At 37.4% G+C, this 19,792-nt stretch overlaps 1 protein-coding gene across 5 annotated transcripts in view; it reads left to right on the top strand.

The window, feature by feature from the left end:
• SATB1 (SATB homeobox 1) overlaps positions 1 to 19,792 on the top strand; it is a 97,355-nt gene that overhangs the window by 74,244 nt on the left and 3,319 nt on the right. For 3 of the 5 annotated variants that reach the window (XM_087430601.1, XM_087430600.1, XM_087430602.1), the window contains exons 10-11: positions 18,826 to 19,029; positions 19,615 to 19,710. In XM_087430601.1, coding sequence (XP_087286727.1) covers positions 18,826 to 19,029; positions 19,615 to 19,710 — 300 coding nt within the window. The remainder of the gene's footprint in view (positions 1 to 18,825; positions 19,030 to 19,614; positions 19,711 to 19,792) is intronic. The other 2 variants (XM_014789847.2, XM_087430603.1) reach the window with 1 other exon arrangement.

The following is a 19,792-nucleotide window of genomic DNA, read 5'->3' as shown; positions in this document are numbered from 1 at the left end:
AATGAGACAGAATGTCACTGATCTTGTGCTGAACTGTTGAGTATCGACGCTACGGATGGGAACTGTCAGAGCCTGCCATCTGTGACAGCACTTGGCATATTCCAGTGGCAAGGTAGAGCATGCTCAATAGAGTATTTTCAAACAAATGGCCCTTTTCTTGACGAGGGCTCTGTGTTCTGTTCAAGTGGAAGAATGTTTGCCCCAACTTCGGCCCAGGCTAAACCCGTTTTGAGATCCAAATGCACATAAATATTTAAACCTCTGTGATGTGTTACGTAAGAGAGGACTCTTTTGTTTAGCAGGTGAATTTTAAGTGGCATTCCTTCCCCTGTTTTTTGCCTCTCCCAATTGCCCCATCTTGTCAGTTCACAAGAAAGCAGTCATTTAAGATCCTTTTCCCCCAATTTTAAAATTGCCTTGTTTAAAAGAGATTTGTTGGGGAGTTGGGATGGCGCATAGTGATAAAGCAGTCTGATTTAACAGAGAAAAAGGGGAAACGAAAGAAATAGTCCTGAATGTATATAGGAATACACAAGTTGAATGGAAGAATTAAAATGGACAGGACAGTCAGATCTGTAGGCTCCAGAGAGAAGTAGAGATTTTTTTGCTGGAGTAAAAGTCCAGTGCTGCTTATCATTCCAAAATATGCTTTGTTGCTTTTTATTTCCTCCTCTCTGGCAGACCACACAGGGCTTGTTCTGAAGAACATTTTCACTAATCTGATCAGGCAGCCAAATACGCCGGGAAAACTGCTTTAATGATCCCACTAATTACCTCAAGTCAATATGAACTGTATTATTAGACTGAGGGAAAATATTCCATTAGGTCTCCCCCTTGGGAGTTTCTCCGCTTTGTGATGTCACTGAAGCCTTCACCCTCTCGCTTGTAATTAATTTTATTTACACACGCAGGCACGCACAAGGTCACACCTGCACAACCGGCGCTGGCCAGGGAGCTTGTGGCACTCCGGCTTAATCAGATCTGTCATAATTACCATTCTGCATGTTTCTGACACACGCTGTGAAATATTTCAATTTAACTGCCGCTACCAGCACAACCAGATGTAGTGCAAGTGTGGCTGCATTGGAAATATTATTCCTCAGGATAAACTCTCTCCTCCTCCTTTTTCCTCCCACCCCCCCCCCCTTTACAGCTAATGTGGCACAGAAGCTGATGTATCCTGTAAATCTTGAATGCAGTGCTAGATTGATAACAGGCGATTAGACAGTTTAACCACAAACAGCTTGTTCATTTTTCACAAATGAAAACCACATGTGGTGTAACTAAAATTTCAGGCCCTTTTTTTTTTTTTAAGAGTTGGGGTATGTATGTGTGTGTGTTGAAGATGTACTTAAATAAAAATAAAATTCAGTGAAAAGAAATTAAGTGTCTAGAAAAATGGAGAAGTTGCCTAGTTTTTTTCCAGGTTATTTTATCAAAACCTTCCTCAAATCCCATTATTCCACTTTCACCAAAACTCAGAAGGGAAAAAGATTGTATTCTCCATTGGGCTTTCCATTTATTTCTGTAAGGTTTTTTGTTTTGTTTTTTTTTTTTGATGGGAGATACACTATCCATTTGGTCTATGCCTTTTTATTTTTTCAGTGTTAAACCTTTTATTCGAACACAAATTCTGAAAGAATTTCTACGGTTGTGCATAGGCACTTTTTTAAAGGACAGTTTCCCTTATTTTTTTAAATGAAAAGTTGTTAGTTTAGGCTTTATGATCATATCCCAGACAATCCAAAAACAAAAATGAACCCAATCAGAAAATTTATTTCATAGAGATGTTTGCCGATTTGCAGAATCATTTTGAAAGATAGAGTTGAAAACCAGTGAACTCTGTTTCTATAGAAATATTGGAGAAAACCTGGCAGAAAGTGCGGGCACAATAGGTAACCATAGAAGACCAAAGTTATCACCAGTCTCAGAAGAATCCAGCCATAAAAAAATTAAAGTATTGGAGCCATAAGAAGGCAAATAAGCTGGTGGAAAACTAAAATTAAGAGAGGAAGAAACAGGATCAGTGGTGATTTAGAATCACACCTCTAGAGAAATTCAGAACAATCCACTTTAGAGAACATTGAAAACATAGATATAGCCTAGTTAAATGTCTTTTAATGCCAAATAAAATACACTCTTTCTTTTTATCTTTATTTTTGTTTTACTACTTCAGTTATGAACCTCACTTTTTGCTTCCTAGGATTCTATGGCAATCCCTATTACCTAACTGATAAGAGAGAATAGAATTTCCCATAGAATAGTGGATTTTTCTTTTTATTCTCTTACTTTTTCCATTTTCCCTCTTCATTAGTTATTTTTTCACATTAAAAAAAAAAAAAATCTTTACTTCCCAATTTTTCACTGGAGCTTTCTTCTCTCTTACCCTGGCTATTTTCTGTGTGTTTTGTGTTTGCTCCATAACCTCTTCCAACTTTGAAATCTAACATTTTTCTGTCTATTCATACTGTCTTCTGGCCTGAATATCACTTTAGAGGAAAAAAAAGTATCTGCCTTTTAGTTAGAACCCTTCTTCCATCTCAGCTGCTAAGCAGTTCACATGGGTAACACCAAATCATTAGGTCAGTTTGTTCACACAGTCTTAATCTACTTTTATAGTCGTTTTACAAGAAGCAGTTATTGTGGAGAATTTGATTCGGTCTCCACATCACCAGTTTGTCACAACAGTATTTCCTGTTGAGTACAGATAGCACCTCAGAATCCTTCTTAACACAGAGGTGAAGGCACCCCTTGCTAAATCAGTGAAATCAACCCACCACTGCTACAGTCACTTGTATTTTAGGATTCCCAAGAAGAGGTTTAATATACATAGCATAGTCGTATGGGGATGAGTCCAAGAAATGAGAAAGGTGGAGGTAAAAGAAATTACAGCTTATGACTTCATTGCTACTGCCCTTGCTTTAATAACCATGAAGATTTTCACAGCTCCTTCAAGACATGTTAGGGATAAGCCAGCATGCAAATTGAATCACATTTTGCAATCTCTGGTAGAGTTCACCACTTAAGGGAACCTTCACTTGTTTCTTTGCAAGTGGAAGATTTCATTTACAACCTGAACGATCATCCCTAGTTTTCCATGTTTGCAAACTTCAGTTTTCATGTGTTAGGATTTCTCTGTGCCTAGCACACCCAACGATACAAAAGGAACAAGACAGAGAGCAAAATACAGTTGCTGTTTGAGGATGCTGCAGTAGGTATGGAGTTGGAGAATATTCAATATTTTGAGTACAAGAGAAGAGCATGTCTTTCCATTAAATTTAATTAGACTACAAGAATCCCATTGTTCAAAAAAAATATTATAAATTTCTGTATGGTCCCTGCTAGGACCCTGTCTAACGAAAGGACAGTTTCCTTGTGTCTGTTAGCAGGTCACAGTTGAAGATTCAGTAGAAATGTAGTTGACAAACTTTATGCTGCCCCAACTCGGTCCACCTTCCTCAGCCACTCTGTGGTTGCTCTCAGATCCTCATGAAAATGTACAAGGAGAATTGGTTCTTTGCTTTTTTCTTTTGAAACCACTGTCTGCATTTTTCATCATCATTGTTGAAGTCATCAAGATCATTTACAGTGTAGCTCATGTTTTTATTCCAAGCTGAAAAGAATGGGAGGGCATGAGTCCTGATTATCTATGTCAGATGGAAATAGGGCTAATTTGCAAACTCACAGGTGGTTTATATAACAACATGTACATAAACTTCGTCTTTCTGGGAAAGCGTTGAGGACTGCACAGAGTGGAGGTGCCGATTCCACTGCCACCATGTCGTGTAGCCCCAGACAAGTTGCTTTACCTCTCAGGCTTGAACTTCCCCTTCAGGAAGGTCAAATAGGTTGGGTCAGATTATGTCTGCTGCCTCTTACAGTTTCAGGTTCTGTGAGTTTGTTGCTGAAACAGGTGCACAAGTGTGAAAGAGAATACTATTTTGTTGAATGTACTGTGAGAGGTGTGTTAGTCTAGGAATGAGTCAGAGGGGGTAAGGTTTTGAATAATGGAAGGGCTTAGATTTGGGGGGAAAGAGTGCTATTTTGGGGTCTGTAGCCAAAAAGGATTATTTGTGAGTGGTATAGGGTGAGGAGAATTGATTGCTTGGAATCCAGTGCATGAATTCCACGTTATAGAGTGTGAGATGAGCTCAAGATTGATATAATCTCATCTGAGACCTGTTAGTGAAAAACTGGAAGATCTCCCTCTCATGTTCAGGGACCTGCCAGAGTCAGTACAGTAGAGAGGTGAGATGAGCTCAGTTCAGTTAGGAAATGGGCTTAATATGTGGTGGCGTAGTGGTTGCCACATGGTGTGACATGAAGGTTGCTAAAGAGTTTCTTCCTTAAACATGTCTTTTTTGGTTTTTTAACTATGCCTGAAAGTCTACCTTTAACTTCTCATTTTTTTTTTTTTTTGAATTCATATAAGTTCTTCTGGGAAGGATAGCATATTAAAGAGGAAAAAATATACTCTGTCCCTGAGAAATTGCGGGTCTGGAAGAGGTTAATGAAATACAGAGTCAACAAGGAAAAGGAGGCAGGGAATGTCAGCTGATTTGAGGGAATATCTTGAAGGCCATATCTGCAAATTCGTAAATTGGTATCTAGCGTTTAATAGCTGCTGAGGAGTGCCCATCCCCAAATGTCTCCTTTGAATGTTTACCCATTTTACTTATGGTACCAACACGAGTGCTGCTTGTCGTAGGTGCTACTTAGTCGGTTCATTGATGGAGTATTTGGTGGTTTAAATGAAATGCAGATTAGGTAAAAATAAATTACTTTCAATAAGGTCCAGGAAGTGAAGGCTGTAAATAAAACATACATTCACAAACAGACAAATGTTATTAGGAAACCCAGCTCAGTCCATGCCAAGCTGTTACTGTCTAAATTGCCGCCTTTCTTCCTGGCTTGCAATTAATTTTTGCTTGTGTGTTTGGAGATTGGGGGAAGGGTAATAGCCTAATGGATAATGATTTTATTTTACTATTTTGATTAAAGAGACTCAATAACTTGGACCCTGGATAACCATAAGGACTAAAGCCTTATCCATCAAGCTTAATTTCTAGACAGAAAGTTATGTTTGTATTTCTGGATAAGTTTATCATTGAGCTACATATAATATAAAGTGATGAGATGGTTGTGTGCTCAGTTATTTTCTACCTATCCCCCCACTTCCCTTTACCATCTTTCCTACTCACTTTCTTTAATCTTCTATTTGACCAACTTCCTTCTGCCCTGTCCTCAAGTCTTACAGGCACATAACTTCATAACCATCTGCTCTTTGAAAAGTGGTGATGAGAGCAAGGACCATTATTTGATTACTGCTGGTTTCCTGGTATTTGCACCACTCTCCTCGACCACCCCCCCCACACTCCCCCCACCACATACCCCCACCCCCTGCCTCACACACACACACATAGCATGCCCATTCCACTGTTGCATTCCTCTCCCTGCTTCCGTCTCTCTCTGCCCTGTTACCTTAGCTCCTTGTATTTGGGAAACCCAGGTGTCTTTGGAAAAGCTTGTTAGTGTTCCTCTCCCGGCAAATAGACATTTCTCAAAGGATACTCTGCTAATCTTGTTTAGCTTTATAGTTACTTGGATGGTATGAAGTTAACTAAAGTAAAATATGGATGCTTTATTCAGAGGTTGTAAACCCATTTTCTGAGCTTGTAACAGGACCAGGAAAAAAGTGAAGTATATATGTGCTAGTGTCAAGCAAGCAAAAAATTTTGAGCTGTGAAACTATTGTTTTATGAATGAAATCTCATCCAGCACTGAAATACATAAATCAGATAAAAGTCTTTCCCCATTTTGATTGACTTCAGGATTGGTAGGGGAAGCTTCTCATCAACACCCCACCCTACGCATACACAGCCAAGGCACTGCTGAAAGACCCCGATGGAGACCTGGACTCCTCAGGACACAGTCTGGGAACCATTGTACTAGTGATTAATGGTTTTCCTCCAGCCCATCTCTAAGAGGCATGGCCTTTTAGTGGCAAAAATAACATGATAAGGAAATCTGTTTCATGAATCCATAACTACGAAAGTTTTCTAATCTACTAGGATCTTATATAAGACAGTTCTGGGAAAATGTTTGAGAGAGATATATATATTTGGTGTACATATGTATGTATACACACACATACATGGGGGGAGGCACCCTATTCAGTTCTTAACCTATGGCCCACCTTTCCCCAAAGGGTCCATGAACTTGGAAAGAAAACAAAAAATCTTTATTTTCACTAACATCTTACTGAAATTTGACATTTTATTCAATTATTAGTATTGACAACAAATCACAGTATTAGCAATACCTATGAATTTGTCACCAATAAAAATCACAAACGTTTTTATATCACATTGTTATAGTAGATATGTCAAAATATTATTTTTGCTCATCACTATAAAATTACAGTAGTTATTAGATCTGTTGCTAGATCTTGTTATTTAGTGTGTTAATAAAGAAGCACGTATACTACTATATCACAAATTTTTGATAACTGTATTTCAGTATAATTGTTTTTTTTTGTAATCTTATGTATTTTATTTCAGGCACATAAGAACGTTGTTCTGAAAAGACATAATCCATGGGCTTCACCAGAAGCGTCCATGGCCCAAAAGAGATGAGATCAATGATTAGATAAATTGTAGGGAAAAAATTATATATATTTTTAACACATTAGCTGAAGAATTCTTGAATTTACCTGGGAAACATTTGTTTGTTATTTGTTTATTACTTTGTAGTATGCTTATTTTTCAAGTCCCCTTCACTCTCAGAGCATGTAAGCAGGGGTTATGATCATTGCAATAACATTTAAAGCAACAGCAAAAGCCTCCGGGAAGCCTTGTCTCCAACATTCTGATGCCCACATAGAGTGCAGGACTTCGTGAGAGTGCCTTCCCTTAGACTAGAATTTTTTTTGCTGTTTTGTCATTGAATTTTTTGTAGTTGAACTACATCTTTAATATCAACTTAACCTGAAGTTTAAGCTGTTGTTACCTCACTGGACAGTAAGTGCTGAGAGAAATGGTTCCTCATCGTATCTGTCCCCACATCTCCTCTTAGCCGCCCGGTAGGTGGCATGTAGATGGTGCTTAGTAATTATTTGTGAAAGGATGGAATGATTCAGAAGCAAATTTCATTTGCTCACAGTTTTGCTCCTCACAAAAGCCAGCCTCTCCCTAAGGGAGTCGGGGTGGGAGGAGTGGGGGCCCTGTGCTCCAAAAGACAGAGTAGAGTCAGACTCCGCTCCTGTCCGTCTCCCCCTGAGCCCTTTCTGAGCTGGCTTTCCCCAGGGATAAAAGGAGATCAGTGGTTGAGACGAATAACTGAGATGGCCTGTGCAGAGAGCCCCAACCTCCCTTGTCTCCTTTTACCAGTAAAATTATAACCCGGCCATTGTCACTGGGAGCCACACGATGCTTCTAGAAATATTTATGCTTTTTTTTAATGCCTCCTTGTGAATCACAATATTTGTGTCCCTCCATTCAGCCAACTTCTGATTAGTAGGTTTGCATAATGGATAAAATGATGTGGTTTTGGCCACAAAATGGGTGTTACTTTATCAGCAAAATCATAAACAACTTGGGAGCTTGTAATGACCCTGCCCACTTGATTGTTCCTCTTAGGATATGAGTCCCATAACTTTTACAATCCCAAATTGCCTTCCCCTGGTTTTAAAAATTCTTTGTTCTCTCTCCTAGAATATCATAGAGGGAAGTTTTAAATTTTTAATTCCCAGCCCCTAAATATGCATAATGGGGAGTATAACTCATTTTAGGAGATATCTGCATCATTGAAAAGTTTTATATAAATCAATTAAAAATGCAATGGCAGAAATATTTGTTTAAAATAACCTAGTAGTAAATTATTTTCATAAGCAAACCAACCGCTATGTTAGGTAAATTGTCACCTAAGAATTAGTCATTTTGTAAGTTCGTATTTTTATAGTTTTTTTTGTACATGGCATATATGGATATTCAACAGCATTTTTTCTTAGTGATCTTCATAATTTTGAATAGGAAAATAAATATTGTAAAATTTTAATAGTGACTTTAGGACAAAACATGATAAAATTTTTTTTATAGCATTACAGTATGAGAGCACATATTTATTTGGGTTGAGGGGTTTGGAAAAAGTTAAGTTTCCCGTTAAGCTTCTTCTTTAAACTATCTAACGTATGTTCTTCGACAGAAGCCTTTAATAGTGCTTTCCTGCCTCCTTAAACTTAGCCAGCTGAGCTCAATTTGAATCTTATTTCTTTGAAATGCAACAGCATCATGATGAATATAAGTTGTTGGACTTGACTACAATACAGGATGCCCTCAGGAATTACAGAAGTGTATACAGTTCCTTGCCACTAACTAAATTGCCCATATTGTGCCATTTTTATATCTTTCTTTATCCCCCCAACTTACTAGCACTTCAGTGTGTTACAGGGAATCGAGCTACATTTTTACACTCATTCATTGAAGTGTGAGCCTCAGGGTGTCTCCAGGCCCCTCTAGTGAAGGAAAGTACCACTCAAAGGGCGATTTGTGATGACTTTTGTTTATGATAAATGTAATTCAGATAGCAGAGATGAGGGTGGTCTGGAATAAAGAAACCCATCAGCATTTATTCATGGAAGAAATGCTGAGGGCCTGAACCAGAGGAGTAGGAATGAAAAGGAAGGAACAAATTTAAGAGATGTTCTGAAGGGGTAGAATTGACAGGAGTTCATGATTGTTCGTTTCGGAAGGAAACAGACAAGAAAAAGAAGATTTTTAATTGAAGCTATTTGCTATGTTTTTTTAATAAAAAAGAAAAAGCAATACATAGCCACTATAGAAAAGTCAAAAAATGCAAGCATAAGGAAGAACATGAAAAACACCCATAATCCCAATTAACTAGAGATACGTGCATACGTGTGTATATGCATATATATGTCTTACATTCATTTGTATGCTGTACATACCTTTTAATTCCCTATTGAGATATATTTAAGTTATATTCAATTTTTGCTATCACAAATAATGCTAATGTGAACATTATTATAGTTAAATATTTACATACATCTTTAATTATCATTTTCTTAGGATAAATTCTCAGAAGTAGAATTCTTGGATCAAAAAAGGCATTTGTGTTTTAAAGGCGATTGCTAGTCATTTCTATATTCAACATTTCCACATTGCCCTTCAGAAAAATTCTACCAGTTTATACTTCAAATAACAGCCTTTCAGCCCAGGTGACTGGGTGGGGGATGGTGCTGTTAATTGAGTTGAACTACAGAGGAGGAGAACCTAGTTTGTGAGAGGAAAGATACTGGGTTCAGGTTGGGATATGGTAACTGAATTATTTTTATTAACTCCTAGATATTCAAATTACTTTGAATTATCTTTATGATAATGACAACAATAATAAAAATAATAATAGCTGACATTCTTCATACTGTTACTGTGTGCCAAGCCCCTTGCATGAATTATCTCACTTAATTCTCACAACTCTATGAATAGTGGTAAAATTACCCCCATTTTATAGAGGAGAAGAGTGAGGTCTAGAGAACTTGAGTAACTTGACCAGGGTTACAGAGCTAGTAAGTAGTAGAATAGGAATTCAAATTAAAACCCGGCCTGCCCTAACAAGTAGATCTTAGAAGAACAGTATATAGAGGAGGAGATGAGGTCACAGTAATTAAATTGTATTCTCAAGAAAGTATGGTAAAGAGCTATATCGAACGAAAGAGGCTATATTCAATTTGAAAGCAATTAGTCTACCTATTTTTCCTAGCATATTGCTAATTCATCTCACTTTTTTTCATTATTCTCCCCACTTTAAATATTGTCCATTCTTCAAAGCCAAGCCAATACCATTCTTCATCTCATTCTTTGTCAGTAAAGACTTCCTTGATGCCCCAACCCATCTCTTCTTCCCCTCCAGTTGGATCCCACTTGATGGCTGCCCATCATTGACCTTTATCACATAACTGCCTTGCACTAAGAGGTTTTTTTTTTTCTTTTTCTTTTTTTTTTTTTTTTGCTGAGGAAGATTCGCCTTGAGCTAACATCTGCACCAGTCTTCCTCTATTTTATATGTGGGTCGCCACCTCAACATGGCTGACAAGTGGTGTAAGTCCACACCCGGGATCCGAACCCGAGTGCCAGGGCTGCTGAAGTGGAACGTGCCCAACTTAACCACTACACCACGGGGCCAGCCCCACTATAGTTATTTTTCAATGCCAGGTCTTCCCAAATATACTGTGAGCCATTTAAGGCAAGTGCTTTCAGTTAAGTTCATCAGACCCTTTTATAGTTATCATGGACCAGGCACTGGGCTGAATGTATTCTATTTCATATATATCAGCCACAATCCTGTAAGATTAATATCATTGTTATCTGCACTTTGTAGAAGAGGATCTGAGGCCCAGAAGGGTAATTTGCTGAAGTTCACATATATAAATGCCTATACAGGATATAACTTTTTATTGGTATACTGAAGTGCTTGAGAATGCCATGAAAGAGAATTAGTATTTGGGTGGACAGAAAAAAAGGAGAAAAGGCTCTCCTGTTAGAACAATATGAGGAATGGAGAACAGGATGTGGGGAAGTGTTGGGCAACAGCTAATGAATAGTCCAGTGAATTAGGACACGAGTGTGCTTGGGAGGAACCTTCAGGGCAGCTCTAGGGAGTGTGAACTTTTTCTCTGTATTAGGAAGCCTTTCAAGGTCATTTTGAGCAGTAGGATGACTTTGGGTAGTTGGAAAGCAGAAGACCAGAGCAATGATTTTCATCCTGGCATCCCTTTTCTAAGGGCATCTCAAAGGTCGATAAGGAGATTCAAGAAGGCTTAATTAAACCTGTATGTTTCCCTATCAGGAAGTTCCATAGGCTAAATTAGACATCCAATTTATTTGCTTTTTGTAGGAATTGCAACTGTACGTGATAACACTTGTTCTCTCATTCTTCCTCAAAGCTCGTATCATCATTGGTGTACTTTTTCCCCTAAGAAAGAAAGAGGAACAATTACTTAAAAGTTTTTTTGTTCAGAAATCAGAATAATTGTCCTTTGGAGGTAATTAAAAAGAATGTTGGTGCCTAAGAGCATAATTCAAGGAAGAGGTGCCCCAGTGCTGACAAGTCAGTGGTAGGCAGAATGGACAGGAGCAGACGATTCTTTATGATAGAAGCAGAGGCTAAAATTGATGAAAGTATTATAGCATGAACCTTGGGAATATTGAGTTTTCTGTTTTTTAATAACACTAGCTATGAAGAATGAGGAGAGAATAAAAACTTAAGTGAGATTTTAAGACAGAGTGTATAAATGTTAAACAGGAGCCAAATCATGTCACTGAAATTTATGTAATGTCAAAAATACATCTTAGATTTAAGAAAAAAAAATAAAATTCTTCTTCAGAGACCATATTCAAGTATCAGACATATAAGCCAGATTTTTATTGTTTCGTTTAAGCTTTGAAGAAACTATCCTGAAAGCAGGTTCTGAAGTATATGAAAAAATTAAACTTTTAAATTAGATATCTTCCAGATCTAATGTTTTAAAAATAAAATTAAGGCTTTTTTTTGAGAATTCTCTATTTCAATCAAATCAAGACATTAAATTTTTGCTAGCTAGTTTAATATGTTGTCTAGAATTTCATAGTTTTATCTTCATTCCTCCTTTTTGCCCTTCTCAGATTCTCCCTCCTGAAAATATTCTGTAAAACTTGCCTGACAACCTTTTTAAGTGAGAACCATTTTTATCTACTCTGGCCAGATTGCCGTGTGATAATCTTATTATGGACCAAACAATCTGTAGCAAGAGAAAAAACACCATATTTCCGTATGCCCTAAAGTCAGTGGCTTTGAGAAGGTAGAAAAGAACATAAAAACCATAGAAAACAAATGATTTTCATTTTTTTGCGTGATTAAATTTTAAGCAAAATTGAAAAATAAAGATTATTTACTAATTATTCTGAATATTCCTCCAAAATTTACTAAATTTTAATGGGAGCTTTCCCCTAGATTGTATAAACATTTCTTTTTGCTAATAACAAACCTCCAGAAACTCTGCTAGATGTGTTTAACTTCTTAAAGGCAAAGTGGTGAAACTTGACCCAAGTGAGAAATTTATGGATAGCCATTTTATGTCCTATTATTACCACAATATGGAAACCCACAGATTTTTGGCTAAGATATTGAGTCCCCCCACAATATGGAAACCCACAGATTTTTGGCTAAGATATTGAGTCCCGACTGTAGAGTCGGGAGAGAGTTTAAAACAGTAACAGTTTAGAAGTTAAAAATAGTAATAATTTAAAAGAATATCATGATTTTTTTTCTTTTCAGCAAATACAAATATCAGAAACCACACTTTGAAAATAAATATATTTGGAGATACACACACACATCTTCCATTTAAATATGTTTCTTTTTAAAACCCATCTTTGAATAAAGTGGATGTAATGTGCTACTTTTAGAATGGAAAATGCATTTACTGGTATGTCTCTGTTCAAATTTATTTCTCATGTTTTCTTTAGTAAGAGCAATGTTAACTTAGCAGGAAAAGTTACTCACAGAGCCTGCTGAGATTCTCTTCACTATACACAAGGTAGATGTTATTAAACTGGGGAGAAAGATTAATATATTTCCTACTAATTCCATAGAGAACATGTATCTTTATTAATGTTAATGGTGGAGGCCTCTCATTATGTTATAGAATAATCTGCTTTAGCAAAGGTTTTTCTTCTAAAGAACTTCATAACATTTAAAGGTTAATATGTTAGGTAAAGAACAATATCTTAAGATAAGTGTTTTTATTACAGGACATGATGGGATGGTTTTTATTAAATTATATGATGATTTGAATGGGGAAGAAGAAAAAGTGCATCACTTCTTGCCCTCAACTTTAATGCCTTTAATCAAATAATGACCTTCTGGAAAATAGTTAATTTTAAGCATTTGGAAAGATCAATACCACTTTGCCACCAAAAAATGGCCTAGACGATGAAATTTGATGTATTTAAAGTATCATTTCACCCTTTTAAACTAGTAAATAATTTAAAATGCTTTCAGTATTGCTTTGCCACTGTTTTGTTTCTCACTGTTCAAAGTGTTATGATTGTTCTTGAAAAAAGGTTAGAAGTTGGCGTGTGAAGCATCCAGGCCTCCCACCTAGAAGTGGGGTTGAACCTCCATCAGGCCTTGTGTGTCTCTGCATTAGGGCCCCCAAAGAAGTGGTACGTTTTAATACTATATTAGAGGCAGAGTGTATAAAGCATAAAAAGTATGAAAATGGAACCCTTCTGGAACGTTAAAGGGGTGGTTTAAAACATCATTAGTGACTTTGCATCATTAGTGATATCTTTAAACCTTTATGCTAAAGGTGAAAGATTTGGGAGCTCTGACAATTAGAACCCATTTCCCCCCCAGCTTATAGAACATTGATATGAAATTACCCTTGAGTGCCGACAGCTTTGTAAATAAAAAAAAAAAATTGCCCTCTATTAGCGTGTTTGTGGGCAGATTAAAAACTGTCTTCATTAGCATAAGTAACACTTACAGATTCTTTTAAAAGTAGAAAATTATTTGCTGAATGATAAATTGCTAGCTTTATAGTTAGTTGTTGTTGAGTTGAAAATGTACTCATTCAAAATGCCTGGTGTAGTTTAGTCTACAATACTGAATTTTTTGTGTTAGAAGTACTATTTAATGGATTATGTACTTAATCCTTGTTCCTACTACTTGCTAAGATGTAATTCATGCTTTCCACTAAAATGTTTGTATCAAATACCTCCCTATTTAGATTGATTTCTTTTAATATCATATATTATTATACTATATGCCCCAGAGATTGGAACAAAATACTCCTGCAAATAACACATAAAAGATGAGGGTGAGGGGGAATACATACAGACTATAAAATGTTTTGCTTTTTAGAAAAGCAAATTACCATTCTGTTTTTTAAAATGTGTTTTTCCTTCTTAGTTGCAGCAAGAATTATTTGTCATTTTCTTTCTCTTTTTCTAGCTCTTGGGTTTAAAATGTATATGTACAGATGATAATATATACCTATCTGTATATTGTATTAAATGACTTTTTTTCTCAGAGAATACTAAAGTCTATTTTCCACTGGAAAACTGGTTGTGTTACTCTCAGCTTTGTCACAGATCAGGCCCTGTAAGAGCTCTCTTTTTATGTGTGTGAGACTGTATAGGTACAATAAGTGCGTTCGAGAAAGGAGGTTGCTTTCTTGACTCGATTAAAATCGTTGCATACCCCTTATCCGTTAAAGTGTTAGGAGTTACTTGACTTGAATTAACTGTTCTAAAAAGAGTGGAGTGCAAATCAGAGATTGAGTTTGGTTGGAAATTAGTAGCTGAAACATGAAGGTGCCAGGATTTTTATTTAAATGTGGTACAACAAGATTCTGTCAGTAAAGCACATCATTAGAATATTGAGTTTAGAACTGCTAATTTTTCCTTTAAAATGAGCATATAGTCATGTGTTTCATGGACCATAATAAATTGCCATTGTGTTGTCATTGAGTTTGTTTTGCTTTTTTCAGGACTGGTTTGGCAGTCATTCTGCATTTTCCCTTTTCCTTCCCACCCCCCCCCCCCAATCTTATATTTCTTTAGTAGATACCTAACCAAAACCAGTCAAAAGAATGTTATTTATTTCATGTGGTCTTAGGTTTAGCATCTTTTGCATCATTTTCTTGCTTACCGGGAGCAAGACATTTGCAGATGGTTCTTGGTTACTATAAAGTACATAACAGTATTTCCTTTGTGGCAGATGGATTTAAGACGTTTAGTTCTCAATAAATGTAGGTTTACAATACATAACTTGACAGGATTTGTGTTGTATATAACAGGTTTGAACATATTATCTCAGAATTCATCTGCATGGCATTTTCAGCTTATTCAGGGTCCATGCCAGTTTTTTTAAGTAATAGGGGGAGTGCTGTGATTGATAGCAGCAGCTCAAGGCGTGATTTTGAATAGAAACAAAGGGTTTAGAACAGAAGGTGTCAAATTAAACTTTGTCAGTTTGAAAAGTAGTAACATCCTGAAAGTTTTACTAATTTATTTACATGTGGCCACTGTTTATATTTTGCCCTCTTTATATGCAGTGTAATGTTGCTTGGCAAATTTAGTACATTTAAAGGTTAGGTTGTTCCTTGTACCATTTTAGTTTTCTGAGAAGGGATCGGTCTCATTATTTTAAGCCTGTTAGTCTCCTGCCTTTTCTACTGTTCAGAACAGTTGTGATCTAATTTAATTTTGAGAGTAGTTCTCTACTCCCGCCTGTGGTCTGACAATATTTTGAGTCCCAGAGACCTCTCTTAAAAACGTAATTGTTTACATTTTGCAACCAAGTGCTGCATTTCATTCCTCCTCTGTCCTCTACCAGAGAAATCTATACATTTATCATTTAAAAACCAATACAGTACTTAGGGGAATCATTATTTTTATTTGTCAAATATTACACACATTCTCACATGTTCATTGTCTTCCCAAGTTCATTTGCTCCAACAGTATCACTTATGGAAAAGTGACCTAGAAAAAGGTATTGGGGAAGTAGAAAGCATTTGGCTTTTTCAGTCACTTTCTGCAAAACATAGATGAGATTACTGTCATCATTCATCGAGTTTCAATCAATAGGATTTGAGGTAGTCACAATATTCCATGGTATTTAAATAGTATTAGAATAAATTAATCTTATTTTTGCAAGTGTAAATTGGGGATGAGCCAATTTATTTCTCTGCTGACAAAGAACTAGCGTGTCAAAATATCTATTTTCCGTTATTTTTTAAGAGATATGCACATCCAGAAAAGCATTCCCCTCCTTTTTATTTTTTGGAATACCGTGAGAGAACTAACAGTTCCCAGCTGTACTGTTAAATATTTTTCGAAGAAGCATCTGATTTCAGTCTCTTAAAATCATCGTGTCTCTTGAAAGGCTAGCAGAGACATGCTCCAAACTTATAATTCATCAAATTATTTTTAGATAAGGAATTAGAAGTATTATTTAAGGGCAGAGGTTAATAGCAAACTACTGGAAATGTTATGTTAGTCATGGGCAATTAATAAAAATAAGGATCTGTCTCGTAAGTACCGAGACACAGAAGTGACAATATGAGCAAAATATTTGTTGAATGAGTCAGGGCTCTTTTTCTGAAATATTTGTTAAACCAGCATGAGTGTGATTGTTTAGGAATTAGCTATCATTATTAGCCATTTTAAAAGAACTAATGATTTTCTTTTCCAAAGAACATCTGTGATCCACATGTTTTTTCACATATATCCAAGTTCTAACTGATCTCTGCATTACTTTAAAAAGTTTCTGAAGGGTTTGAAAAATTATTGGAGTTTTTCAGCTCTCTCCAAGAAGCTTTTCTTACATGAATCATTCTTAATTTAACTTTTAGCAATTTTTAGTCACAAGCGTTTATTTCTTAAAAAAAAAAAATTCTTAGATGCTCAGTGTCTAGCACTTATTGCAATAGTATAATACTAGCTAAGTAAAAAAAAAAAAATCTTTCCTATTCTTTATGAACCTTCTAACATTTCTTGAAAGGTAAATAAAATTGTAGTGATTTGCTGTATTTAAGCATGGGGGCCAGTCGATTGCCGTAGCTGAAGAATGGAGACAAGGGAGAGGGAGAAAGTAATCTTAACCATAGTTAATAAGCTACAGGAAGATATATATCTAAAACCTGCACAGCATCTTGACTTAGAGGTAAAGTGTAAAGAAATAGCTTAGATGTAGGAAAATATAAAATATTTTCGTGGCTTAATCCAGATAGCAAATATTTGCCGGTAAGAGCTAAATAAACATCTCCAGGGCACCATATGCAAGTGGGTCTCAAATATTTCAAATACTGAAATACAGTTTTGTAGTTAATATTATACTCATATAAATAGAGCTGAAATATGGCATATCATATTATTCTGGAAATGAATATAGAATTGCCATGGTTAGAAGAGAAGCATGTTCAGTGATACTGTAAGCACAATTATTGTTATGTTTTATTTAGCTAATATTCTTTCAGACAAATTTTCAGTTTACTGCGTGCTCTCTTAGCCTTGTATTATACATTTAGTGCCATCAAATGAGTGCATAATTGCATGACCATCCCCACGTACATGTTTAATTAAAAGACCTGTTGAGTAGAGAATCAAAGCTCTCTTAGAAAAATTAGTAGACGTCCTGAGGTTTAGCAGCAGTCACCCTTGGCTGGTTAGAGATGGGCCTTTGGAAGCTAATGTATCAGTTCTCCATCTTTTCTTATAAAATCTCTCAAATGGGCCATTTTGGGGAGAATGGGCCTTGATTTTCCCCACTGTAGAGTGCAGTTTGAAGGAGAATTTTCTCTCCAGTAGTTCAGTTTGAGAAGAAGGGAAGGAAAGTCATACCATTCTCTGGTCTCACCCCAAAGGTAACATAGAACAAACAAACAAATAATTCTCCTTGGCTAGTTCTAAAAATCGGACAATAAAGGAACTGTACTCTTTCCATTACCATCCAACTAATTTACTTGGAATTTCCAAGAAACCCCTTTGTCTTAGGTCTCGTTCCCTAAAGCAGAGCCTAAGATGGGGAATCAGGTGCTTGTGATTTGGTGAGGGACCTGGAAGGAGTGAGGGAGGATAGAGAAGAGGAAGGGTCCAGGTAAAGTCTGCACTGATGGGAAGAGGGACCAGGAAGAATGGGGAGGGCCATCTCTAGATAGTACATTGCAGGGTAGAGTGAGTTGTCACTTTGGGGCAAGTGGACAGAGACTTTGTCCCACTGGGTCAGCCAATCACTGGCTGCCCCAGGGTGAGGGAATCAGTGAGGAAGTGGAGTGACTGTCTGGGCATCTCCAGGTGAGATGGCCCCAAGACATTTCTCCAGAGAAGAATGTGGCTGTGAGCTGTTAGCAAGCAGTACAGCAGCTGGGGGTGGTTGCCTTGGCTGGTGAAGGGGGTCTGGCTGGGTCGCCCTCCTTTTCCTTTCCACCCCATTGCTTATTGTCCATCGTGGCTGCCAAGATGGCGGAGGTCTGAGATGGTGATTAGAAAATGTTAGACAATGTACTCTGTTGGCCCACTGAATTCTTGATACATAATCTGAGGATGAAAACTGGGCCTTGGAAGGTATCAGAGAAGTTCAGGCTTTGGTATTCATTGGACATTTCCTTCTCTCTTAGCTCAGGAAACCTATTAAAATTCTTGTCTGACAAATCATATGTGTACACTGCAGCAGGCAGAAAAACAGGACCCCGAGTGTCCTTTTGGAAAGTTCTTTCTTGGAGAATTCTTCTAATGCCCATTCGAATCATTATGCCTTACATGGAACAACATTCTTGCTCACACAATTGCATCCTTTCTCTCTAATAAACACACTCTAAAAATTATAAACTTAGGGGAATCCTTTTAGAAAAAAAAATGTATTCTAAAAATCTGTCCTATCTCTTCTTAAATACCTTCAGGACCTCAGATGGCCACTCCTCAGACAAGAAAGTTAGGCAAGACGGGAAGCACACTCGACTTTTCTCTTCTCCTGTTTCACGTATTGTAGAGCCCGTGGTAAATCTGCCTTGCCCTTGGAGTCTGAAAAATATGACTCCCCTTTAAGATGCAAATCTGAACATTTATTAGAAACAGAGCCTGCCTCCTCGACAGCCACAGCTATTCTCTTTTAACAGGTTTTTAAAAAAAATTTTTTTAAGCAGATTGGAGTGTTCTGACCATATGAAAAAAGTTAACTTCACAGAGTCTTTCCTTTTTAAGCTCCTGATGGAACTGGTCAGCCCCCAGAGGCGTGAGCTAACCTCCTTATTCCCTTGTCTCTAAGGGGTGGTTGTGTGAGCTGCTACGCTGGAAAGAAGATCCTTCTCCAGAAAACAGGACTCTGTGGGAGAACCTCTCCATGATCCGAAGGTTCCTCAGTCTTCCTCAGCCAGAACGCGATGCCATTTATGAACAGGAGAGCAACGCGGTGCATCACCATGGCGACAGGCCGCCCCACATCATCCACGTTCCAGCAGAGCAGATTCAGGTTGGTTTACCTTGGCCAATTCAGTATAGCACTAAGTAAACAGAGCTCTAAACTTAGCGGGGAAATGAGCATTTCTCTTCTCCCCGCCAGTCTAAACACAGGCTTCTTAGCAAGAGATAACAATACACTGCCATCTTGCTCAGGGGGATAAACGGAAAATTAACACACTTTTTCCAACATGTGTGTTGTGTTCCTCTCCCCTCATCTCCCCACCCCCAAAGTGGCAAGAACCCCCTTTTACACTTCTTGTTTGGCAAGTGTGTCTTTGTTAGAATTGGGTTGTTTTGTGTGTGAGAGCTTAAAATTTTTTTGTTTTTTAAAAATCAGAATTTAAAAAAAACCACCTCTTTTTTTAATTAAGACCAATTGCGCCCCCGAGGAAAGGAATTACTGCAGTTTCTGAAGAGGAAGTTTGTAGAATTACAATTTTATACCTCGGATTGTGTCCAACGAGGGGAGGGGAGGGAAACCTAATTGGAATCGTGCTTCTGACTCCTTGGCCCTTCCTTCACCTTGTAGCTGTCTCCCTGCACCCTCACAGAACGCAGGTGAGGGGTGAGTCATGTCTGTTTGTCTTTCCTTTAGAGCCCCTCTCCCACCACCCTTGGGAAAGGAGAGTCTAGAGGCGTTTTCTTACCAGGCCTGCTGACCCCTGCACCGTGGCTCGGTGCTGCTCCTCAGGTGAGCGGGCACAAGTTACCTATGCCAGCAAGAGAGGGGGTGGCATCAATACCTGCTCCCTTGGTCAGGATTTTCAGACTCA

Source organism: Ceratotherium simum, chromosome 5, assembly GCF_057802395.1.
Source record: "Ceratotherium simum simum isolate JZ-2026a chromosome 5, ASM5780239v1, whole genome shotgun sequence".
NCBI lineage: Eukaryota > Metazoa > Chordata > Mammalia > Perissodactyla > Rhinocerotidae > Ceratotherium > Ceratotherium simum.
This window is presented reverse-complemented; position numbering and strand designations above follow the sequence as displayed.